Source organism: Manacus candei, unplaced genomic scaffold, assembly GCF_025592945.1.
Source record: "Manacus candei isolate 608988 ecotype Guabito, Panama unplaced genomic scaffold, ASM2559294v1 h1tg000014l, whole genome shotgun sequence".
NCBI lineage: Eukaryota > Metazoa > Chordata > Aves > Passeriformes > Pipridae > Manacus > Manacus candei.
Genome location: NW_026138062.1, coordinates 36,604,002 through 36,631,514, shown reverse-complemented (window position 1 = coordinate 36,631,514; position 27,513 = coordinate 36,604,002). Strand labels below are relative to the sequence as shown.

Below are 27,513 nucleotides of genomic sequence, written 5' to 3'. Positions count from 1 at the left end.
AGCATTCTGTGTGGTTTTCATGCACTTCCATTATGTGCAACAGATGCTTCCAATCTGGGTTGGACTGAGTTCAGATCTTGAAAGTCTGCAGAACGGTATGGTTCACAGAATCTCCCAGACAGGTGTCTCATTCTGGCTTGAGGTTTAAAAGACATTTTCAAAACAGAGATATGAAAAGCTTTCTTCCTTTAACTGTGCAGCCAAGGAACACACACAAAAATGTTCAGATCAGACAAAAGCTTCAGTCAGTTCATACAACTCCCATTGCACCATTAACTTCAATGGAATGGTAACGATGCATATTAGCACAGTGCAACTCATTAGGTTTACATAACCTGCATTTTAAATCCCCTGTTCTACATTTATTAGAAAATTTGCCAGCTTGCCTCCAAACAAGTAAAGGCACCAAATCCAAAACAAGAACTAAAGCTCAAGCTTCTCTTTATGTACTATGACCTACACATTAAAGAGAATAAGGGATAAGTACTTCCATGACAGCTTCTAATGACAGATAACAGACACCTGTCTGTAGATGGGAGACAGCTGGACAAAAATCTTATGGTCTGCTGAAGAACTTTTCCATTTGAGGACATTCATCCAAAGCGCATTAGAATGTGGCTGCCAAGAACAGAGAAATCCCAAAATCAAGAAGATGGGAGAAACACCTTTGGAGGTAAAGTAATATAATTTATAATTACATCTTGACTTCACAGGACATACATGTTCATGCCAAGGTGCATTAAAATCCAGCAACATTCAGCTCCCCAACTAGAGACTTAGGGTACTCACAGTGTACTAGGAGTGAGCTTGAACTTCTATCTAGTGCAATAGATGAAGGCAGTCTTGTAAAGGAGATGGCTGTACCTCTTAATACTGATCACCTGCACTTCCTTAATTAGTAAAAACATTCATTTAAGAAAAGATGCAGTTAAAACTAGTTCTATTTGAGTAAACAATATTTAACAGTACTGTAACAGCACTGAAAAAAAGAAACTGTACAGAAGCCAACATGCCACAACAGACTATCTCCGAATCAGCCGCAAACACCGGGTGAACTAGTATCTCAAGGCAGCACATAAAAATAACAGTAGATGATTGCCAGAAAATGAAATGGGAGAAATTGCAGATGACCAAAGGGAGGCCTCCAAAGTCACTGTGCCATGTCCTTCCTATTGCAGGCACTACATCCAAAGACACTTTAAAAATACTGAGTTCCAATCTGAAAGTAGGTAGACCCCAGTCTCCTTTTGTTGCTCCGATGTGGTGGCCATTTCAGAATTTGTCTTTCCTGGTGGCAATTGACAATACAGACTTATTACAAGTCTTCTGTCAGGACTGGTGGCAGCACTGTCCAAGACTGCATTTAACAAAGCAACACTTATCCTATAACACTTGTCCCATAACAGCACACAACTCTTCAGAAGTGCTATGTTTTGATGCAATTCTCAAACTTGGGGATTTAAATAACCTGCCTCTTGCAATGGTCACTGTACAGTTAATGCACATTTATGCTACTTCCCTTTTTTGAAGGTACAAGAATCTTACTAAAGATTACATAAATATACTGCAGATCACTGTGACGCTGCAGGGAATACTGAGAATTAATACTATCTTGCCAGGGGAAATACCAACTAAAGGAAAACGATATATCTGAGGATACAATGGATCGATTTACTCCATGCTTCGAGTACTAAATTTATTCCCATGGCTTCAGCACATGTACTGTCAAGATTTGGAAAGAGGATACCAAAAGGATGCCAAGCGGTCAATCAACACAGCAATTCTTACGTTCCATGTAACGTGCTACGTATTTAGAAACTACAGCCAAGTTAAGTTTCCCTGCCCATGAGCTAACAATTAACAGTTACTTTTAAACCAGACTTCTTAAGGAAGAGAGATTTACGCCACAATACGATCAACATGGTGCTGTAAACCCCAACAGGTATTGAATCTTTGGCAGCTGAGACCCACATTTCTCAAGGATGATTGAGGACATTCCAATTTCTGTGAAAACAGGTTGCTACATAGAGCAGGAAGACCCAAGTTGGTGCTATAATTCTTACTGCAAAATGAAACATCCAGTGGTAGAAAACAAAAAGATGGTATCAAACGGATCAGAAATTATGAAAATATTTGAAATAGACCCATTAAGAGCACTTGTGGTTCACACTAAAGGTCCATCCAATCTCCAGAAATGGCCAGAATTTGTCTAACAACTGTAGTATCTAAAGTAGGCCAAGTAGTAGAAAACATTGTTAACCTTAAGAAGCAGTATGGCTTGCATTGCTATTTCTATTAACACTTCTTTAGTAGCATCTATCTACAGACTAAATCAACTTCATTTATACGGATGTATAAAGAAAAACTAGAACTCCCAAGGCTCACCATCTTACTTGTATCTATTTAGCTCCACCACTACAAACCTTAGCCTGGGATAAAGAGCTCATGAAGAACTATAGCCTTCACTTCAAACTGTAACAAGATCAGTATTTAGGACTACATCAGAGGTTTGTACAGAGCAAGACTAAAATTCAGAGGGAATCACCACTGCACAACACAAAAGCATTTCCCTTCTACTTAAGATTACAGCTTAGAAGAAGTGTTCACACATGATTTGAATTCTTACAAATCCCAAATCCACTTCCAAAAACTTTTATAAGGTGCAATAATTTGACTACAGTGTCCATCTTGTAGGCACATGCACTAAATTCCTCTCTGAACCTCTGCCAAATCACTTCAGGGACAACCAGAAGCAGGGTATTTACTTTTAATCCATGGCACCTTCCATATAGCCAATATAACTGGTATTCTGCTTTACAGATGTGAACTAAGAAATATCCAGTTTCAAATAAATTTACTTTTGCTGCCTGCAGTATAATGAACAGACTCAAAGAAAACAAAATCTCAGAGATATCACCTTCTGACTTCCACACTAGGAAAGCAAATAAAATCCCTCACAGTGTATTTGAAGGCAACATCAAGATTCCTGCAGTATGTATAACTTGGTAGCCATTTCAAACATTTTAATAAAAAAGTTGATAAAACAGATAAAAAATTTGGCTCTTGCAAGGTTTGTTGAGCTTCTTAAAGACAGTCTGGTTATTAAAAGAGGTACTATAATGATGTACTATATATGCTGTCTTAAACCCCTATTAAATACGGAGTGTAATTGAATATTTCTACAATATTCATCTAGCCCATTTTTTGGACTGAACATTTTTGTATCTTTTTCCTTCTCTCCCTCACTAAGACCCTTTCTCCTTCTGATTCCCATTTCCTCCTCTACTGTCCAACTCCACCTTTCTCTGGACTAATAATCAGCACATATCACAAAAATGTCAAAATGGAAGCAGTGGAAGCCCCTGCATTAAAAGGAGATGCCATTTCTTCTTTCAGCTATCAAACATTTTTTTCAGACTGAAGAGAATCTATTTTATGTTCTAGTATACAACCATGCTCTTTTATGGGGAGTTGGTTGAGCATGCATGTTCCTAGATCGGACATTTGCCTGCCCCTTTCTCTTCTGAAGGAGAAAAGTAGGACAGATCAGATCTCTGCATAAAAATTAAACAGAACTTAGACTTTTCACCATATGGTTCTACACTAAAGCAGCATATTACACATTTCCTCAACCCTGAACCAAACCAGACAGACCATGAACCTGTAACAGGGCTGCTCTGTTTGTTTTGTCTTTTATGTAAAATACTTTAAAACTTTAATGAAGAGCAACAGCAGCTTCTGTTAGCAAGCATGGTGGTGACCAAAAGCACTCATGGAAGAAAATATAAATCAAGGACTAAATATAAGGTTTATAAAGTTTTACTTTTTTTTCTCCTTTCAAAGACTTTACTTCTCACGCAGTAGGAAGTGACCCAAGTCAACAGAAACAAAAGTCCTGACATAAAAAGGATATAATTTGGAGGAAGGAAGTTCCAGCTTAAGACCTGATTGGCTAGTGCAAGATAACGCTGAAACACTGAAGACATCTGAGCATTGAGGTTTTCACGTCTGCTGAATTCCTGAAGTACCTCTACCGTGAGCATGAAGATCTGCCGCAGATCGTCCTCCTATAGTCAGGACGAACACAATATATTGAGTATCTCAGTCATTAATTAAAACGCTGATTAAAAAGGAATATTTTTTCTAAAGAGAAAATAATTTTCTGGTTTCACCCTATTTTTCATTACAATACAGAAAATATTCTGAAGTTGTCAGTGAGAATCCCCTCCTTTTGCCAAAATCAATTGATTACATTTGCAAAGACTATGAAAAAAATCTTCTGTAAATGCCAGTTGTTAAAAGATTAAAAAACAATATGTTTTTAAATAACTGGTGGAAAAGAGTTGGTCTTTGGCATGAAAAAAAGTTGGTAAGTTGTTCCACAACAGTCAGTTTAAAGCAATGGCTTCACGAAAACATTTCTGACTGGCCAAACAATACATCTGAGACAACCAGACTACACCATCTGCAATAATATTTTTAAATACATACATAGCTCTCCTTGGCTTTAAACCAAAGCTATATTTAAGACTATCATTGTTCCACAGAGTATTCGTTTTGTTTGCAATTGGTAGCCAAGGAATTAAGAGCCCAACCGCATAAAGATCTGTAGCTCTACATTCACAAAATGGGCACAAAGGGATTGCACCTTCTTGATACAAGTTTTTTAAAAATACATTATCAATTTTCCTGAAGTAGCCAGTATCTGCCTTTGTAGTATTTGTTCTAATAAACGCTTTTAAAGACACAGTGCACCTGAATGCACCTGGCACAGGAAAGTACTTCTGCTTCTCAGTGTTTAAATTTTAGAAAGAGAGGTATCATATATCAGTACAGAACTAGTTTACCTGAAATATACGTTTACAGTTACCATGGAACTCCATGCTTAGTCCAATGTTGCTGGTTTTACTTGAACTTGAGAACTCGCTCAACAACGCCGTTAGAATGGAACAGGCCAAAGTTTGCTATAAAAAAAATAAGGGGGAATAATATAACTAAAAGATGTCCAATAATGTAATAGCACCTACAGTGTCCTTCAATTTTCTTATTAGCATTTTAATATGACTATTGCTTCCGTTCCTTCTAACACAAACTAAACAAGTCAAAATTTCAGCAATATAGATCCTTGGATGAACCATCTCCAGAATCATCAGGGCTCCATCTTACACAAAAGAAACCTCAATTATTTGAGCAATATCAAAGCTGGCACCTGTGCAGTCTTCACTACAAAACAGAAACCAACTTATTGCAAACCATTTTCCAGCCTTGCCATTTACTTTCTCTCTCTGTGCACAAGGCTTTACAGGTATTAGTTTCAGGGAAGATTCTTTCCACTTATTTCAATTGATCTAATAGTTCAGGTCACATCACTTTGAAGTTTGTTTTGGTCCTTCTTTGCATTTGCTACACTTACCATGTTGGTATTTGATAATGATTAAATTTATAGCACTAGAAGTGACAGAAGTTTGTCAAAAGCAACACTTGCAATAATACACCGTCTACATCTTTTCCCTCTCCCTCATCAAAAAAAATTGAGAGGAATCCACAGAAACCTCTGATTTTTGAAAGGTCTTTGATACTTCCCTCCAAAGCACAATATCCACAAGCCTCAGAAATAATCTTTAAGACTACTCTTATAAAACAATGCCTCCGAAGCAATATAAAAATCAGTGAGAAAAAGGCATGCTAATTTCACAGAGACAGATTCATGAAGGCCGAAGGTTTAAGTATCCTTTTCATTCTCAAAATTTAAGGTAAGGTAAATCAAATGCCTATCCTAAAACACAACAGTCAACCTTCTTTATGAAATACATGGCTCCAGCCTTTGTTGCTGTTTTCTTAAATATAAAAAAAAAGGCTTTTTTCCTGATGCCAAAGGCCAGTAACCATCATCATTTGTTTTAATATCTGTTAACCCATCTTTGCACACAAAAGAGAGCAAGTATTGCTCACTGGAGATGCAAGTAGTACTTCAGAAGTGTGCCATACACTACTGTAACAAGCACAATAGAAAGTGTATACCAGTGAAATGAAAACATCTTTCTGTTAAAGAGATGTTCTTAACAAAAAACTTCACAATTACTGGCTATCCTCCCAGACTGTTTGGAGCCAAGGTGCTAGGGATGGACAGAGGGATAGGAATTGTTAAAGGGTCATGCATGCCAGCAAGTGTCCAGGGGTTAAACAGAAATATGCACACTACCTCTGAACACCCGAAAGATTAAAGTGGAGATGATACTATTTATGCAAGCTCATACAACAGCTGAGACCAGTGCCATCCACCCACCAACTGCAACATCTTTGTTCAGAAATGCCTCTGAAGTCAGTACCTTGACCCCCCCAGACAACTAGTTATCTTAGCCAGTATACACTAAATTAACATTCTTACTTGCTAAATAAGTCCCAGACAGATCAAACATAATGGCTTCACGATAATATATGGGTTTTCTCTTCTATGCAATAAAGCTGTATCAGCACAGGAGACAGTATATTGCTGATCAGTTGCTAAGTACAAGCTTTACATTTTAAAGAAATAACCGTTTAATTTCAAGTGGACTATTTCTCATCTACAGTCACCTCTGTCAAATGACACATATGACAAAAGCAATGTTCAGCCAGTGAAAAACAGCATTACATTTTAAACTATTCTAGTAAAAGTTCAACTTTGTCAGTTCTATACTAGAAGTATTTCTAATTAGCTCAAACATTTCAGTATTTTATTTCCAAATCTATGTGTAAGGTATTCATACAATAAATATTTTTTCTGTAGAGGAAATCCTGATTTGATCTAATATTAAAAAAAATGAAAATCAGTATAGACTAGCATTGAGTTTTAAATCCAACATTAGAAGTCCCATATGAAAAGAATTAACCTGGGTTAAAAAACCCAACCAACCAAAAACCTAAAAACACTTGAAGTTTGACTTTAGAACAATGCTTCAGATAAAAATACATGTTTTTAAAGAAATAATGCAAAGCTGCCAGAGAACACTGTTCAATTTCATTATGTTCCAGGAGATTCAGAGGTCTTACAAGACTCTCTAAATAGTTTAAAATACAGGCTTTTATTTGATGCTTAAATTACTGACACACTCACATTTTTCAGCTCAAAGCATCCATGACATAAGGACATCATTAGCTGTAATTACAAATCTGTACACTTTGATGCTCTATAATACACCCTGATTAACAAGTGGTATCAGTGGCTCCAATAGTACAATGGTCTGGGTAAAGCTGAGCTGCTTCTGTGTTACCATGCAAAGATCTTCACACCAAGCCACCATCCAGACCACCACAGGACAAGCAGGGCAGCAAAGCAGACCACCTATCACTTGCAGTTGGTTGCCAATTGTTGGAAAATAAATCAGTAACTTCGAATGACAGATAAGGAGTAAGAGGAAAACAATGTCTGTTCCCACCATGATTACAAACAGTTAATATTAGTTAAATAATAGATATTTTCTCCTTTCTTTTTCTCCAGTCTGTTTATATGTATATAATAATGTATCCTTTCTCTTTGGAGAGTAATCTGTTACTGAATGATACAAGTGTGTTCCAGTTTTTTTGTGTGCTTTTCTCCTGATTCCAAGAAGAAATTATATGGAAGGTTAAATTTTATGACTGATGGTAAACACATCTCTTGGAAGGTGGAAAGAGCAATGGATGCAGCTAGGCTGACTGAATCTGCTAAGAGCCCAATAAAGCAGTTTGAGCAGTGACCTGTCTCCCTAATTTCAATGAGAGCTATTTCAGGTAGTTCTGAGACATCACTACCTGCTTTGAGCATGACAGAAGTTACTAAAGATGTACACAATTTATTCCCTCCAGCATCCTAGTTCATGGCATACACCAGGGCACAATGCATCCCTCTGCTCTCTTCCCTCCTACTGAGGACCCAGCATGCCATCTACTTCCTCAGCTTGGTATTTCAATACCTGGGCTGCAAATCCTGCCCCATTCCCCTACCATCCCAAGGGTGCTGTGTGCAATATGTGCACACCCATGTGATCCTGTCACCATCTGCACCTGCATTTACCCCTTGCATCCATGAGTAATTGTAAGAACTCCAGTATATCCAGGTCACCAGAGCAGCAGGAGAAGATATTGGCCAGTAATTTAAAATTTACTGCAACAACAGGCTGAGACAAGATAGCTTGAGACTGGTTTCCTAGAAGGCAAGTGCCAGCCCCCATGAGTTCAGCTTTTAGACAAGAGCTGAACAAGACAGACCACAGGACCTGTAATCAGTCCTTGCAATGTCAAGCATTTGCATAGAGCTATACGAAACTACCAGTGGCTTCCCAAAAGTGGCATACGGCTGCAGGAATATTAACTAACTGTTGGCTCAAAGGAACATGTGCCCTGCCATCTATTAAACTCTCCTGAATACACAGTAATACTTCAGAAACTTTGGAATATAACTTAAGTACACTTTACTAAAAATAAAATTTGACTTTTCATAAAGTAACTTTACTCAAAGTTAACTACTAATATTTTGAATTATATTTTTTTAATTTACAGGTATGTTTGGTGTGAAGACACTAACGACATCAACACAAATACTATTAGAAGAAAGATTTAAAAAATCTGAAAAACAACATAATTTCAGAGAAACCAGTACTGGTGTTCTCTGTGAACTAAAATTACTTCCTCTTCTTACACATAAGAATATTGAATGTGACTAATACATATCCAATTCTAGGGTGGAGTGCTTTTTCTGTTGTTTTGTGGTGGGGTTTTGGGTTCTTTTATAAAGGTTTTTGCCACACCACAGAATAGATCAACAATCCAAGTTAGTAATACCACATAGTAATAAGTAGAAAATGCACGTGACTCTAGGCATCATATTAAAAGCCAGATCTGAATGTCTATTGTGCAGTAATGCCATTAACTTCATACCAGTAAGAGTACACCTCTGAACCCAGTTTGACTCACTCGCTAGCAATTTCACCAGTTCTGCCACAAGTACATACCCAAACAATAACCCCATCTAACAAAATAAAATCCTCCTCTTGTTGAGAGTGGATTGCCTCTGAGAATAGCTTGGCACTCACCCCAGTTAGCTTTATTACCAGGAATAAACTTTATGAAAGATCACTATACATAAAATAGACTCTCAGCTGCTCAAACAGAAGATCAATGGGACTTGTGATAAGAGATTAACTTGGCAATCAGACACCCAGCGGTAACATCGTTTTAGTGGTTTTCTTTTTAAATTACTCTAATGAAACAGACACTACAGAAAGACTGTGCACCATTTTAACAGTAAACAACATTTATATACCATTGATAAAACTCAGATGCAAAAGGTAAATGCAACTTATTCTTCCAAATGGAATGCCCCCTATAAAAAAGTTAAACCCATAATGTTTGAAGGGATTTCACACTTGTGCCTGCGCTGCCCATGGAATAAATGAACTGCTTCATTTGAGGGTAGTTAGGTTACAAAGCATCTGAAGGGGAGAAGAGTTCAAATACAGCTTAGGAAAAAATGGACATGTGGTACACCAGCTCTGAGGCAGAAAAGCCAACAAAGCCAAATGAACTACAACACCAAAACAGTTTCCTCTGCTCTAAAATTCAGAGCAGAGATACACTTAGGCTGTCAGAGGTTTGATTAAATAATTTATTTTACTGCAAAACCTAAGCTATCATGCGATGCCCTCTACAAGTGTTATTTATACCTACAGAAAAAGTTGTAAGCGTATTTAAAAGAATGAAGGTCTTACCTTCATAGAAAAAATCATAGTATCTACCCTGTTACATTAGATCACTGCCAGCCGGAATATGCATTTAGAGGACTTTTTGTCTCCACCTGTACAAGGCAAACTCTGTTACTGAAATCAAAGAGAACTGGCTTTATATTTAATAATATCCCTAAACTATCTACATTTAACTTGCACAAGAGCAGGAAGAATTTAAAAAAAAAAAAAAAACAAACTAAAAAAATCTATCAGATTTACTAGAACTTGCTATGTTGCTTCTAGGTGATGGAATTCTGTAATGAGAATGTGTCCAAAGCAATTTTACCAAATAAGTTGTTTAAAGCAAGGCTTTCTTTATAAAGGCAGTAATACACTTCTTTCCTAACTTCCTTGAATAAGCACAGCTGTATTTGCTAACATTTTCAGAGTATCTAAATCTCCAATGTAAGCTGCAACTACAAATGGAAAGTTTAACAGGATGGCCACAGGGCCAAAAGAAATACCAGAAAAGACATATATGGAGTAACTGGGGCCACTCCAACTTTTCACCTTCTGAGTATTGCAAAGTGAGTGGGGGACCCAGAAGTTGAAGTAGTGGTTCTTAACCAAAGAAAACCAGAATATATTCTGAAGAAAGAGAAGCAAGCACTAAATTCTATCTGTTTGTTCTTTCCCAAATGAGCCAACTGGTGGAAATAAGCTGTAGAGGAGGGACAGGATGATAGGAATAGGATCCACAGCTGCAGTTCTGTGCTGTCAGCAGTAAGGGACTGGCTGGGCAGCACACTCCTTTCCTCTCATTCCCTCTCTGCCACTGTGCTAAGACAATTGACCAGTGTCAGGTTAACACACCACAGCTACAGCAGCACAACAGGTGAGACCTTGCTTCCCTTCCTTGAGGAGAACCAGACAAACCAAGGGGAAGCCCCAAGGGTGAGCTGAGAAAGAGAAAATCAATTCCTCTGCAAATCACTGGGGGCTAGAGGAAGATGATCTTGTGGCATGTGAAGCATGCAGGCTTTGGCCAAAGAGAGAGGGGAAGTAGCAGCCTCTACTCATAATGGAAGAGGTTCAGACAGAGTTTGCTGGAGCATAGGGTGCAAAACATGCTTTTCTTTGTTTCTCTGGAGACAGGTGAAGCTGTGAAGCAGAAATCAGGAGGAGTAAAAAAAAAAAGTAATCTCATTAAAAAAGTGAAGGTCTGAAAATCGTTCATCTAGAGGTAACATATCCCTCTCCAGGTTTTTGTCTGAAAGGCACCAGTTGAATCTTCACTCCTACAACAGGTGCATGAACAAATATCAGACTTTCAATTAAATTCGAAATAACAAACAGTAAGACTAGCCATGCAGCTTGCCTTCAGTATCACCCAGCTTTAAATATACACCATCCTAACAAGTGCTCTTTGATGGGCAGGTGTCGTCCCTCCCCCCTTTTCCCAGTACTCATTCCTGGTCTTTTGTGCCCACCTCTGCCTGCCATACTGCCAGATATGCCAAATGAGTGCTCCACAGCAGATCTGCCCAGAGAAAAAATAAGAGGTTGTGAAGGAGAAGGCTGGGTGTTTTTAAGCAGACTCCCACAAAGATCCAGTTTATTACTGAACACATGTATCTGAAGGGTGGTACCTCTGAGAGGAAGAGGAACTTAAGAGCAAGCAGCTCAGGTCAACAAACATCTTCAAGAGGCTTTTCCCCTCAAGTCTGTTTATTTGTATCACGACAGTAAGAAAAGAAATACAGGTGTAACACATAGAAAGCCATAATGTCTTTCTATGTCACAGGTGAGGGACTCCACAGGCACACACCTCATGAGATGGCAAAATGGAGGAAATGAGGAGTCCTGGATGCCACGCATAAAACAGAGGATGCCCATCTCTCCACTGTAACACATTTTCTCACTTCCCAACCCTATCTTTGAAACTGTGGCTCTAGTGTAAATTGCTATACTGGGAGATATCAATTTCTAATGTTAAAAGTTATTAAGCAGCTAAGCTGGAGTCTTGCTGTATTGCATCTCTCCTAAAGCAGGCTCTCTTTCAACAGAAAATCTGAAAACTGCAAAAGCCACTCTGGTTAATACAACTACAAAAAAAAATACTTAAGTTTTAAAGTTCTCTTACATTCCTACTACCAAGTTTTAACCTCATACTTGGAATAATTTCTGGATCCCTGAAATTCCCAAACCAACCTTTAAACACACTAACTTAGGCCTTCATAGAGCACTTGTCAGCAGGAAGGAACAGCTTAAATATCCTGGTTTACCATCTGGTTTTCATACTCAACATCTTGAGGCCAGTGAGGTTCATAGGACAAGGTAACAATTTTATTAGACCAGAAGATACAGCCTGGGGGAGGGGATAGTACATATGTTTTTGTTTAAACGTAGAAGTCAGGAGAACCTCTCCAACTCCTACCCAACCACATGAGACAGCAACAGCTAGACAGGGCTACAGAAGTAAAATTCCTTTCAAAGAACAGAAATAAGAACTGTAAATGCTAAATAAATATAACTAGTTATCCATGTAGCCATTATAATGGATAGATTAATCTCAATGAAGATTAATGTCTAGAGTTTTTCTTAGTAATATTTCCCACTGCTCATATGAAATCCATTCATAGCACATCCCCCGAAAGCTTTAGGTAACCTGAAGCATCTGGATCTTCTCTCTAGCCCAACTATCACATTGAGAAACAGAACAACAGATTTAAAAACTTTAGGAACTATCAGGAATCCAGAGCTCTTCCAGTAAGTTTTGACAAGTCTCCTTCCACATACAGAAAAAAACGTAGGCTTCAGATATGGAGCTTTGTATTAGAATACATTCTACTGTATGCATTGTAGATATTAAAAAGCACAGCTTCCATTGCTTCCCAGTCCCATGTCAGGTCTACAGCACCTGGACCCTCTGCATCTGCCTACACATTCTGGAAGAAATCAAGGTGTGACCCATATCCCAGTCCAGTTTTAAACAAAGTCCATCTGACTGTGTTCATATGCAGAGGAGATCCTCCTCCTGGGAATCAGTCACCTTAGCTGCCAGGATTCCTGTCTTTCTGGCAGGGATGAAGGACAAATGAAATCCCTCTGCTATGCAAAAGCAGAATATTCTAACACAAAAAAAAAAGTCAAGAAATTGAAGGCATTTGTAGTTGAGAAAAACTTGGCCCACAAAACTCTCCAAAATCTTGAAATCAGTGATAGAAAACATGTATTTAGCATTTTAAGATTGGCTCATGATACTGTGTCTACTGCCAGAAGCTTGGTCCCCTAGAGTTGAAGATTTTTGAAAAGAGACCCTGAAATTGCTATTGAAGGGAGATTACACATTCTCCTTCATAAGCAGGAGGATGGCTTTTACCAATGCTACAGGAGGAGCCAGGAGAAACAAAATCAAGAACTCCAAAGCTAATCCTTGTCCTCCCAGAGGACTACTACCTAAACTCAGTTCTAATAACTAAGAAGTCAGACTCAAAGTTCACTTTCTGTTCTCAGAAAAGGTTTCTTCCATTAGATTCATAAAGGACCAAATGGCAGAGAACCAGCAGCAGAAGCCAGCACTCCAGGTTCAAAAGCTGGCTCTAATCACGCATCCTTCCCATCCCTGTAGTATAACCTTTCCTTAGTGCCCTGTTATTTCCCTCGTACGTACACTGTGTTCCACTATTAAAAGATTACTCAATACTAAAGCCATCTTTTTCATCTCCTGACCACTTTCTTCCTCTCGTCACTATTCCTCACCTTCTCTGCCTTCTAATTTCCTTTTCATCTTTTCATTCTCAACAGTTTATCCATCAGTCTTGCTCACATGTCAGTTTGCCACAACATCCCTTCAAGTTCCATCCTCAAAATACATCCATCTCTAAAGATATTTTTAACTAATATTAAGGTATTAAGCATATCAAATCCTGCAAAAGGACACACACAACAGACAGTACCTTCTACATTCACTGCCCTCCTTATTATTCCACCCATAAAGACGTGATCCTGACAAGATGTTGCTGAAGAGTCTGAAAGATTTCACGGACCAGGACTGTCTAATGATCACAAAGCTAGTACAGATGTCTGACAGAAACTGGGTGGAGGGCTGCACAGAATGGAAAAGATTAAGTATTTACTTTATTCTTGCAAGGCGAAGAAGGGTCAAGAAGCTTCAGAGCCAACAGAGTGGAAAAAGTAAGCAGGAAGCAGGCAAGAGAACACTACTTTTTAAAAAAGGACTTCCTCTGACTTACAAACTGCTGTAGAAAGCCATTATCAGCAAGTAAGAGCTGCTGATAGCTCTCATTTAAGAGCTTTAAACATTTTTAAGTATGAAGTGACCTGCTGCTGACTCCATCTGTTATTTCTCAGCTGCTGGAGTGAACCTCAGGCAGAAGGTCAGCGGAAACATGGAGTAGAAGTCTGGGAGGGATACAAAAGGTGACCAAGAGAATTGACAAAGAATTTATAGTCACAAAGGTATCACAGACTTCTGAAACTTGAGTTTATATGGAGGCAAGAATGCACATCAGGAAAAAATGCACTCTACAGGAAAGACGTCAAAAAAATCGAATTACTCCTTCCATAGGGAGGCATGGAAGGCTGGAAAACATCTGCTGATCTCCCCCAACATCTATATCCCTAGCCTCCTCCCTAACTTGGATGAGGACCTGTTTTTATAAATAACTAGTATAAACACATCTCCAGAAACATCCATGACAGTTCATGGCACTGTCCTGACCGCACATCTTGGATCTTGAGAGCAGCACCACTCCCTCAGCTTCTCACCATACCCTGAAGCACCCTCAGCTGAGACTTCACATGGCAACAAGGCAACTGCACGACTGAGGTCTCACACAGATGAGCACTGCTGGATGATACAGGGACACCAGTGAAGAAAAAAGTCACCTAGCCATATTTGAAAAGATACATGGATAATTCATCATATGAATTATTTCACACAACCTTTCAAAGTTGTTATATATTTATGCAGGAGACATGTCCTGACCCCATTCAGAATGCAGTCGTGGCAGGTACTGTGCTAACACACCATTTTATTGCTGCTTATTACAGCATACACCGGTCCTGGGCCACATGAAGCTGCACCTGTACCAGAATCTCTCTTGCAGCAAAGTTTCAGAAGATTGCAAGAACGTTTTTATGAATAAGAATTGGTTTATAATGTAAACATTCACATATATATGGAAGCATGTGCTTATAACCAGTTTGCCCAAAACTAACAACTGTATCTGGTGCCACACAGAAAAGATGTTCCAGCAGCATCACGTGTCATTTTCTGCTAGTAAGTCATATTAGTATACCAGAATAGAAGATATCATTATATACCCTAGACATTTTCAACAACATTCTTACAACTTGAGCACTAATACTTTGGAAAAACTATGGAGAAAGTAATACTTGTGAAGAGAGGTGGATAAAGGGAAATATAAAACTAAGCCCAACTTGGCAGTGAGATGAACTTGGAGAAGAGTGAAACACTGCCCCTTCCACCAGCCAGAGCTCCTCTGTGATGTGCTGTTCTGCAGCATGCCTGGGATGATACACTTGCAGCAGGCAGTCTTAGCTTGCTGGATGCTGTGGTCAGTGCAGCGTGTCTGTACACCACTGCATGCACAGAATACAGCTGCAGAAATTGAATCGTGCAAGAGTTAGTTCAAAGAGGACTTCTCTGTCAACATCCAGGTTTCTATTTACTGCACTTTTCTATTTTTACTGAAAAATCCTATAAACTACATGAGCATACACAGCGTTGTGCATAAAACTTGAAAACCTCAACTGTAAAACTCCATTTCAATAACAGGACTATGTTTCCTGGAAAAAAGCATTAACTCTGTTGTGCTAAGCAAATACAGATTTCTATCCAAATTATGTACAACGAAAAGGCTAAGATGGTAAATAACTGAAATTAAGGTTTACAAGAATAAATGACATTTCCATACCCAGGAGGGATATTACTTGTGCTCAAAGGTGATACACTATTTTTAGGACTATGAAGAGCTGCATTACTTCTAGCACACTTTGATTGAATTTTCAGAGTTAAACATTCGCTGCTCACATCTAGTACAACTGCTGCTCTGAACGCTCAGCAGTGTTATGAGCCAATTCCCTCAAGATTTTTGTTTGAGAAAAGCTTCAGTTAAAGTTTCAGCATGGGATCTACATACTCTTTGATTTTCTTTTGGTAGGAGAAAAAAATCACCTCTCTTTAATCTCTAGTTACATGCCTCTATTATGACCTATTCTAAACTTATCCCCTGGCATAGCAAACGGAATTTCACTAAATGCATAGATAGATATTGGACACCTTGTTTCCACTTTGAGCTCAGTATCGAAGGTAACACTTACCCCTAGTAGTATGACATTAAATTGAGAATAAGTTTTGTATTTCCATTCCACATTTTACTTCCTCACACCCCTTTCTCTCCACCTACTAGCCTCCCAGAGAACAGCAGAAGCCTATGCCTCTTGCTCAATAGTCTATTCCAACAGCTGAGCCACAGAAAGAGTGCAGCACCGCACAGATGGAAGGGGAAAAGTGTTCAGAGAACCTCCCAGCTAAAGGAAAATCCTTTTTAGATCTTGCTATTTGATTAAAGAAAACCAGAGGAATAAAAAAAAAAAAAAAATTCCAAATCCACACCAAAAAAAATGGCCAAAACAAACCATCAACCCACAACTATGGCATTTAAAGCAGCTATTCAGAAAAACTTATTCCCTAAAAAATATGGTCTAATCGTGAACCAAAGAACTACACATACTAACCCTCGTCTCAAAACAACTTGGTAAATGATTGCTTAATAGCTATCAACTCAACTACTAATTGGATAAGAGAAGTGTAAAATATTTTATAGTCACTAAGTATATAACAACTTAAACTGCTGATACAGATTGCTTAAATTTTGAAGAAAAAAAATAAATACTTACCACAGTGGGGTTACCACTGCTGATCAACTGGCTGACTTCGTGAAAAATGCTTTTGCAGTCGATTGATTTGTCTAATGATCCCCGTTTCACTATCACCGCTACTGCTAATAAAATCTGCTCCCGAACGTACTTTTGAAGGCTGCAAACAACATTGCACAAACATAGTTGCAGATAATTCTGGACATCAATGCTCAATAAACTTTAAATACATTTCTTTTTCAAATATTTTGTGTGAATTCATAAGGGAAAGCTGACAACTCTACAGAAGTTAACTGCTAAGAATGGAAGACAAATTATTGTTATAATGGTCTTCCACCACTGCCTTGGGAAACAAAAAGGATAACCCAGACTTTATGCAGGATCCCACAAGTTCAGAAGTATGTTTTTGATACTCACTTAGGCCTTTGTAAGACATAGGTTAGAAGGAATGTTCGCAGTGACTCGATGCTAGTTTTTTCCAAGAGAATCCATTCTCTTACAACTGCTTCCATTATCGCTGTAGCAGCTTGAAAAAGGACATAGTCTACTTTACTAGTTTCTGTGGGGAAAAACAAAGGTAACTTGAGTATTAGAAGACATGCATGTATTCAGCTTGAATGTATTTCCAACAAAAGAAAACTAATGGAATTTACCATTATTTATTAATAAATGGGATTTTGTTGCTATAAAAACCAAGGAGGAGAAATAATCAATAACCCAATTATTAAGTTGTCCAATATTATTCAAGCCAGTGACTTAAGAGAACAGTTGTCTATGCTACAAGGCTGGTTCAAAGATCAGGAATAAGAATGCTAACACAACTGGGGAACAAAATAAACAAGATGATTTAGTCCCAACATCTTAAATAATTAAAGTGACTAAGCTGACATAAAGAGAAACATGTCCGCTTACACTTAAAGATAATATTTGTGTTTAATTATCCAAGCAAAAATGTTACAGACTAGTATTTGAAGTTTTCTACATCATGTTAAAGCTTCCATATTTATCTTAGGGTAATCAAAACATAACTTCTGACCACAGTGTAGGAATCATTGGTCCTTATTATTTGAATATGGGATTACTAGGTTTACAGATGCACTACAGAAAGTATAAAAATATGTTCTGGAGAAAGGTAACAGTTTGGTGATTACAAAGTACAATTTAAAGAGAAATGCCAGAATATGAATATAATTCCTATTAAATAGAAAGCTACAGAGACTTTTTTGTTGTTGTTGTTACTTTGCTTTTAAAAATTTTAACTTGGAAATAGCAGGTAGTATCTCAAAAGCCAGTTTCAAAACATTCTGAGCTCTGCAGAAAACACAAGAACATTAAGAAAGGGTGTAGCCACAGGATGAAATGGTGAAATAAAATTCCCAAACAAGAAGCATAGTGGGTGACCCACAGGACTAGAAAAACTGAGTTTGTTTGAAAAAACATCAGTCATGAGATGAAGGGTTTTAAACCACTACAAAACAAACTTTCTTCCTCCAATTACATACAAGCAAGTTTATAATATAAATTTCCATTATATGCAAGTTCTACATCCAAGATGGCAGCTAATTTGCTACGGTATTTTTATGTTATTTAATCAGGCTCCAAATCTAAACCTACACAGATAAACATGCTTAAATCAAAATGAACCACCTTAAAATCAACTTAGCTTAATTTGGAAAACTAAGTAACCACTTAAGTAAAAGATTATTGTGTATGTCTAACACACACATAAAACCGAACTGATTTATTCCTGCATGGGAATTTTAATGCTGGCGTTTGTCCACTTCCAGGTCTTTGGTTTTTCTAACTGTACAAAGCTCACACAAAACAGAGAATGCAAATAAAAAAGGACGGAATTTCTCTTTTGGTCAAGAACTGCAGATGCACAACTGGAATCATTAACAGCACAGATCTCCAGCCCCCAGTGTAAGCTTATAACTAGCCAGAGCACTGTTATCCTCTACGTGAAGTTACTAAAGAAAGGGAGGGCAGGCTTTGGCAGTACATTGAACAGTTATAAGCTTACAGCAGAAGAACGTAGACTCTAGTGCTTCCTGGGTTCAAGTCCAGGTTTTTAAAGAAACGGCACAGTAGTGGCTGTTCCCCTTTTCCTTATGCTCATCATCTCCATTATTCTCCCTGTATCATTCACATACTCCTCTTTCCACAAATGACATCAACATCCTTTTTATCTCTCTCTACATCCCTTCCAGTTCCTGCCTTGACCATTTTTTCCTGTTTCTTTTTAAAGTCATCTACTTTGTTCCTCTGGTTCCTGCCCATCCTGATCAGCACATATTCCTTCTACACTTCCTCTTTTATTCTTCGTCATGAACAGCTTGTCACCATTCTCTAGTTCCTGATTTCATAATCCCTGCCTCTCCCTTTTCAGCAACCAAGTTGTGACAATAAATAGCCTCAATTTTGCTGACCCATAAAGCAAAAACTGTGATTGCAGTCTTCAGGACCAGATGAAGTACTCCTATAATATGCTAAAACCAGAAGAAATCCATTTGTAGAAAAACATTTGGTTTGGGAAGTGGGTGTAGGAAAAGAAGCACACCCTGCTCTATATATCACAGTATAATTTAAAAATACAGTAGTAGGCCTGCAATATTGACATCATAATATTCATGAATTTAAGTCTCAATCCAGTAAATTTAGAAATAACTGTTAAAAAAAATACTATGGAATGAATGAAGTATGAAAATAATAATATTTTAAACAGAATTCTAATATTTCTCTGCTCATTCTGGCAAATGCTTTGAAAGAAAAGTTGCTTTTTGTGGTTTTGGCATGTGTTCTTTTGCATAAACTTCTAGGTTTCCCTCATTGGGGCTCAGAGTCAGCTTTCACCGAAACCTCCCCGTTGCCTGCCCCCAACACTCACATCTGGTTAGTACAATGGTGCTTGCTACATCATTACTGCTCCTGTAATTTTCAGATTATTTAGCTGCTCAACTCTAATAAGTCTCTATAGCACCTGTAAAAACAGATTTATTCTTAAAGACTTGTTAACACAACCACATTTACAGCATTTCCATTAAAATCAAAGAAATTTCTGATAAAGGGTGACATCTGCCTATCTCTTTCCTTTTCCACAGGTATAATCACACAATTTCAAATCACCTGCTTTTACCAGGTGGACAGAAACTTTTCTATTTTTCTTTAACAAAACAGTTGGACATAAATCGAAAAAAGGCAGCAATAAGCTTCACCCTTCATCAAAAAGTACCCCTCATCAAAATCAAAACTGATGTTCATACTCCCAGCTGCAGAAGAACAGCACAGTTCGAATTATAAAAGCGTGTACATATTTAACTTCATTTATTAAAGCTTACCCAAAATGTGTTTGCAAACAGCAAATGGTGATTTTGATTTTCTAAATGATAAGAATATGTGCTCAGCATGTTGGCGTTGTTCATTATTGACCATGGAAGGTGGTGCCTGGAAAAAAAAAAAGTTATTCAAGCACTGAAACCCCATCCTGATTGTAAATATAGTAAGAGCAATTGTCATGAACTTAGAAATGTTGCCTTGTTAAATATCAAAACCAAGTATCTCCAGGCAAAACTACTTGCTCTTTCTCAGTCATAGCCTCTTCTTATATACCACTGTGTATTTACATTACATGTACGTAAGTGTGAATATTGAGACATCAGAGAGTGAATAATTCTAAATACACTGTTCCTAATGATGCTTCTGAAGAAAGCTAAATGTGATCTAAATTTAACCCATTTTTCTACTCAAACCAAAAATATTACTGCACACTACTAAATGCTGCTGCACATGCTCAGTCTCGGGAGCAAAGCACTGTTTTTTCTTTAGTTCTACATTTGTTTTAAAATATTTAATTGTGTAATAAATTCAAGGGATTAAAAAATCACTACAAAGACATTCAAAAATAAAGTATTGTCAGTAACATACTACCCTCTAGTGTTTAATGTTGAAGTTGACATCCTGAAGACTTGAGTGCAATTGAAGAGACAGGTGAGCCTATTTGGGGATGGCTATAAGTGGTTCCCCAGCTGCTTACACCCAGCCCCTTACATCCTGGGCACCTTGGCTGCTCAGGTAATACCTGCTGCTCTGCTGCTGAAAGGCAGCTCCATGGTGGTTCCTACCTGAAAATCAGCTCCAGGTAAAGCACAAAACTACACAATAACCTGGACCACTGCGAGGTGCCTACAGAGCACAGGTGAGAGTTAATTGCCTGCACTGCAGTCTCACCTCATGAAGCAACTCCAGGAATTCCCCCACACTGTCCCACAACGTAAAAACAACCCTGCAGAAACCATCAGCTGCTCACAACACCACACTCCACTTCTGCCACCAATATTCTCCAATTTCTGCTATTTGGGATTTATCTGAACGAGCACATGGCACATGATGCTCTTGCAAGGGATTGATACCATAAACAGGATAAGCAGAACTAAAGCACCTTTGCACATGTAGAAAGATCACATTCAAACTGCAGAGCCAGGTCAAGGTGATAGCATAGGTTATTGAACTTCCAAACTCCAAATTCCAGTCCTGTCCCTAGCAATCTGAGGAGAACATGGGTGCCACCTATCTTTTGGCTGTGATTTATACCCACTGCTTTGGGAATAAAAGCACAAAGACCTTAGCATACAGACCAAGGTTTTTAACTTAAGTGAAATATTTGCCAGTAAATAAAACATATCAAATCTGATTTAATTCTTTCATCCTTCATGGAACACAAGATGACAGAAGACTCACATAAGAGGAAATAACACCAGAGATTACAATTTAATAATCTGAGTAAATGAAGCAAGGAAAAGCAGGCTGCTGATCCTTTGATCAAGGGGGTCCTAATAAACAGCTGTCCACCTCCTTACATAGCAAATTTTTGACTCTCGCAGCTTTTCCTGTGCAGATATGAAGAATGTCTGTGCGGGGAGAAAAATAAGTAGTGGAGGAACACGGCTTATGCAGAATAAATGCTCTGTCCCTTCACAAACCTGCTCTGCTCTACAGCCAGTTTGAGGGCAGGATGTCCCTGGACAGTGATTTGAACCTGTGCAGGACAGCTCTTACCAGCTCTGGGGACAAGACCACAGTGTTTGTCCATGCCCCCTTCCAAGCAGACAGCAGTTCATTGTTAGGCTGGGCACATGCATAGATGCAGTGTGCCTTCAGTTCATGTCCCTCTTCCACATCCTTGGAGCAGCGTCTCAGGGACTAAGTCAGCACGCTGCAGGCAGATATGCACACAGGAAAACTTCTGGATATTTGGTACATTACATACTGCTGTATATCTGAGACAGAAGTAAGCTCCATGGCACGGTCCAAGTCTTTCCAAGACACTGAGCTGCAGTGAACTCCAATCCAATGCAGAAACTCAAGCTTTAAGAACTTTTTAATCAAACGTAAACTTGTAGAGAAGCAGCCTTATTAAATGGGATATGCAACATTTTTGTGATAAAGCCTCAAGTCTTCTGCATGCAGCCAGCCATCAGCAGGAGCTGCTCCCAACCACACGTGCCTTCTGCAGTCTGAAGGACAGTACTTCTCTGCATGGACCCTAGCTACATTCCCTGCAACAGAACCAGCAGTACTGAATGCCAAAAGAATACTTGGTGCAGGTTATCAAAAATGCAAGAATGACCTACACAGCAACAGCTTAACACACGCTTCAGTCAGTGCTACGGCAAGTAAACCAAATCTACCAAACAAAAAAGCAATCCCCACATTTTTCCCTCATTGTATGGGCAAGCATTTGTGCAAATGTACAAAGAACCATGATCCCTTCTATCAACTAGCCCACAAAAAAACCCCCAAAAACACAAAGTGTGAGGGGGGCGCAGGGGCAAGAGGAATGAACACTCTTTTATTACTTTAATAAAGCATCAAAAAGCCAGACAAGTGCCAGTGCAACAACAGAGAGAAAGGGAGTGGAGTAACGTTTCCCTTTCAACAGTACTGACCTTGCAGCTCACAACTCTGCAGTCTTGTGAAGCCTCAATAACTACAGCCATGTTAGGAAGAATCCTTTGGGTGGATTTTACCCAACATTTTTCAAGTTGGGTAATTTATATTTGCATTTTTAGAGCAAGAAGATCAAATCAGGGCTACCTGATCTTGAACTAACTTTGCATTAACATTTGAGTTTTTCATACAGAGATCCTGTCTGTTTTCACCATTCTGTATTAAAGGCACTTTCAGGGATATCAGTTGCAAACTATAGCACCGCTAAAAAAACCAGAATTATTATGCAAAATACCCCCTTTATGCTTATAATAACTATGAAATAGATCTCTTATTTTACATTATTTTAACTCCTCTACTTCTCTGAAGTCCAGTTACAGAGACCTTAGGCACCTTGGGAGGGTACATAGCACATCATATTCCTGTATTGATTTTAAAAATCACAATAATTTAATGATACATTACACACTTAGACTCTAATAACTGTCCAGAAGAGACAAGTACAACAATTAAGGTTTAAACTGTACTATACATCCACCAGAGGGAGCTTAAAGCTCACAGTCTACTGCCTTCACTGCATTAAGATAGTATTTATCTGTACAACAATGTAAAGTACAGTTAATTTTAGGCTTTAAAGAAAAAGCCAGCATATACATATTCTGCACACAAATTTCATATTACAAGAATACTGGCTTAGTGATCCCGAGAGCCCTGTATGTCGGTGCCCAGCACCTTCTCACCACAATAAGGCTAGAAATGTACCCCAAGTACTCATCATGCTTGGAAGGTCCCCCAAACATGCACGTACATTCACTGTTTTTGTTCTAGTTGTCTCCTTCATTCTCTTCTCTATCACCCAGCTTACAAGGAATTAAAAACCAGTGATGTAATTATCAGGCTCTTGTGGCATATTGAAACTATTTGCAGCTACATCCCTTTCGCAGAATCACAGAACACGCTGAGTTGGAAGGGACCCACAGGGATCATTCAAGTCCAACTCCTGGCCCTACACAGAAACATCCCCAAGAGTCACACCATGGGCCTGAGAGCAGTGACCAAACACTTCTTGAACTCTGTCAGGCTTGGTGTTGTGATCACTTCTCTGGGGAGCCTGTTCCAGTGCTCAAACACCCTCTGGGTGAAGAACCTTTTTCTAATATCCAATCTATACCTCCCCTGACACAGCTTCAGGCCAGTCCCTTGGGTGCTGTCACTGGTCACCAGAGAGAAGAGATCAGTGCCTCCTCTTTCTCTTATAAGGAAGTTGTATGGTCTGGCATTTACCTCTAACACCCATCTGTTCTCTCTTCTGTCCTAAAAGTTACCTGTAAAAAGTCATCCAGGACAAAGATCATCTTTCTGGTTTTAGCATAACAAGCTACTGCCCCAAAAGAATAGAACTCCTACATGACACAGTACTATAAATAAAACTACATCCTTTCAGCTACCATGATTGTGTGGATACAGAAAAGGAGCAGCAGCAGCACCTACTGATAAGATCCAGAAGGACTACTCATTTAAATGACAGCTATTCACTCATGGGAAAGAAAAACTGAAAGAAGACAAGAGGCAGGCTAGCACTAATACTTGCAGTACCACTAAACTTACCTGAAAGCCTGGATTACTAATAAGAAAGTAATGTAACTCCTCACCTTTCATGTCAACAAGTTTATAAAAAAAAAAGGAGAGAAAAATTAAGGCACAGTATCAACGACTGAATTGTAACAAAGCAAATAATCATGTTAAAACATCTGAATCCTGCATGTGCTTACAGAAATCCCATACTTTCTCTGTGCTGTTGTGAAAAACCCCTTCTGAAAGGGAGGCATTGGAACAGGTTGCCCAGGAAAGTGGTAGAATCAGCATCCCTGGAGGTATTTAAGAGACATGCAGATGTGGCTCTTGGGGACCTGGTTTAGTGGTGGACTTGGCAGTGCCAGATTAATGGCTGGACTAGATGATCCTAGAGGTCTTCTCCAACCTAAGTGATTCTATGGATCTATTTAAGGAAAAAGCATGGAAAAACCAAGGTCTTTGTTTACTCTTCTCACTCCTCTTAGCAGAACACAGGTATTCACTAGGATTCTCCTCAATCCATCAATGGTAAATGAGCCAGTAGAAAAAAAATCTTTTTGAAAAGAACAGAAACACTAAACTTTAGGATGAAACAGAGCCTGTGAAGAAAAATGTAGAAAACACCTTTAACACCTCACAGTCAGAAAAGAAGACTGAGGAGAAAAAAAAAGAAGAAAAGAGTTGGAGTTTGAGGTTCTCTGTATTAGGGTAAACACTGGGCAGTCTTCAGCAGTCAGCATCTTTCTAATACTTCTGGGATACAGGCAGGCAGATGCAGCCTGAAGGAACAGTCAAACAGAAAAGCTGTCCAAATCATGGGCATAAGCATATTTTTCTGGTGTAGCCTAAGCATGCTCCAACTTTACTTATGAAGACCGAATGCATGGGGAATGACTTACAGCTCCTTCTGCATATTCTGATCAGTTCTGCCAAGAGCAAGTCACTCAGTCTGCACCTCAGATGCAGGCAAGCCTTCCAAAAGTTGGGCAGTGATATTTAATGGTAGAAAAAGAGAGAGATTTGGCTCTTATATTCTTGATTAAGATCTTAATAGTTTTCTTTCACAGAGTCACATATCACCCTACATTTGATTTTTCGCTTTTTGTACACTGAAAAAACCAATAACACCAGCCCACTCTCAGCTCACATGGGTGTTACAGCAACAAGACAATTATTTTGGAATGATAAGAACTGTTGTGTAAAACTAATCGCAAGTCAGGTTTTCCCCTCCTTAACTATTAGACCACATACCTTACAAAAATCTGAACATAACTTTCATGCAATTACCTTTTCTTTCCAGTGTGATAAAAACAAAACTTGATTCAGGTCTCCATCAGAAATAAAAGTTTTTCCTCAACAAGTTTGAGGTCAGCACATCCTCTTTAAATCCTATTTCTCACCACTATGAAACTGTTACAAGAAAACATATCATGGATGAAGCTCCATCATCCCTCTTCGGTGCACCAACATTGTTCATCACAACTGTTTACCTCAGCAATCTGAATATAAGCAATCCACGCATCCAAAAAACGCAGATGTCACAAACGCAACAAATTAACAACACTAAACCCCCAAACAGCACAGGTTCCTCAACAGCCACCAGTGTACTAGTAGGTATTTAACTAGCTTTCCCACTCTTACTGCCTGCAACCATCCTTTTGTATCATGGGAAGATAAGGACCACCATTAATTCCATAAGTTTATGTGTTGCCACTTTTTTGCCAAAATAACCCATCTTTGTTCCTTCCTTATATAATATGGATTTTTAATTTCTAACTTGGATTTTTTTATTTTTTTTTTTGCTCCTCACTTGATGGTACACAAAGGACAAGGAGTGAATGACTAAAAATGCTAAAAGATTGGCTACTAACACAAAAGGTATTACAAATTATTTATAATATTAATTAATACCAAAACACGGAGCAGGAAAGTAGTAGATATGAGAAAAGGTCAGACCAGCTGTCAAGGAAAATACACACATGACTAGGAAACACCTGTTGAAGGTACATGTGGAAAAAATAAGGGGTAAAAATAAAAGAAAATCCCCAAGCTCTTATTTTACATAGGAGTAGTTAGACGTACATAGAGGATCTGAAGCTACACGTATGTATCCAGAAACACCTGTTTTGTACAAGCATTTCCTAGCTCAGTAACATACCTCTAAAAAAAATATATGTAATTATGACTTGACAGGATGGAAAGTGCCAAGAAATTAAGGTAATAGGTACACAAGAAAGGAAACATATGGGTTGCAAATATGAGATGTTCTCTTCCTAAGACTAAAGTTGAAGTCATTGTGTATTTGCCAGTAAGAGGCTGAAAAAGTAAAACCACATCAACGTTTGAAGTCTGCTTTTTTAGCTCCTTCTCCTTATCTGAAAACACTTTCTAGTTTAAAAAAAAAAAAAAAAACAAAACACCAATCCGTATCAAATTCCACTCCCTCCTCAAGCAATTTTGTTCAGGCAGTTTCATGTTGATCATCACAAATATAAAAAATAGAACTTTTTTTATCATATATTTTAAGTTACATTATTTTCTTAATGGTTTGAGATCATAGAATAGAATCACGGGATCACATAATAGTTGGAATTGGAAGGGACCTTTAAAGGTCATGTAGTCCAACCCCCTGCCATGGGCAGGGACACCTTTACCTTCCACTAGACCAGGTTGTTCAATGCCCCATCCAATCTGGACTTGAACCCTTCTAGGGATAGGGCATCCACAAGTTCTCTGGGCAACCTGTACCACTGCCTCACCACCCTCACTGTAAAAAAATTCTATCTTCTGAGAAGGCCAATAAAAAAGACTGAATTGGCTTCTGACATATGAATCTTGACCTCTTCAACATCTTGTAGTTGAAGTTTGTTCAGTAGTTTGTTCTCATATTGTTGTGGATTCCAGAGAATATTTGTTATTGGTCACTTAAGACACTGATAGTATCTTAATAGTAACAACTTCTACCATTCAACATTATTATTAAAATCAATAATGGGATAGTTTTTTATTAAATATGATTTAGTTAGCCAGCTTGCACTGCTACTTCTGCATTGTAATTTTGCTAAGAAAAATCCAGCTCGTGATCATTTATAAACATAAGGATGAGGTGAACAGCATTTATTCCTTGCAGACAGAAAAGCTTACTAGAGACAAATTCTGATTTTTTAGGCTTTTCCTATGGCAAGACAGCACTGAATACAATCAAAGTCAGCAATCTTTCTACAATTACACTGGGGGAAATCTGCAAATTAGTATATCACAAAGAAGAGTCACGCACTCCTCCAGATTTTGCTGCTTGAGAGAACACAGAGGGAGTACATTGGAGTGATTTAAGCTGACACCCACAGTATTCCCACCTACTTCAAGGTCCCCTATGAACAGT

The 27,513-nt window shown here is 38.4% G+C and overlaps 1 protein-coding gene across 4 annotated transcripts in view; it reads right to left on the bottom strand.

Annotated features, from left to right (window-relative positions):
- XPO4 (exportin 4) overlaps positions 1-27,513 on the bottom strand; it is an 80,970-nt gene that overhangs the window by 38,439 nt on the left and 15,018 nt on the right. For 3 of the 4 annotated variants that reach the window (XM_051779112.1, XM_051779109.1, XM_051779110.1), the window contains exons 2-6: positions 19,949-20,054; positions 17,028-17,169; positions 16,632-16,770; positions 4,848-4,964; positions 3,914-4,067 (exon numbers count right to left, since the gene is read on the bottom strand). In XM_051779112.1, coding sequence (XP_051635072.1) covers positions 3,914-4,067; positions 4,848-4,964; positions 16,632-16,770; positions 17,028-17,169; positions 19,949-20,042 — 646 coding nt within the window. In that variant the 5' untranslated portion in view covers positions 20,043-20,054. Of the gene's footprint in view, positions 1-3,913; positions 4,068-4,847; positions 4,965-16,631; positions 16,771-17,027; positions 17,170-19,948; positions 20,055-24,598; positions 25,698-27,513 lie in introns of those variants that run through there. The other variant, XM_051779111.1, reaches the window with a different exon arrangement.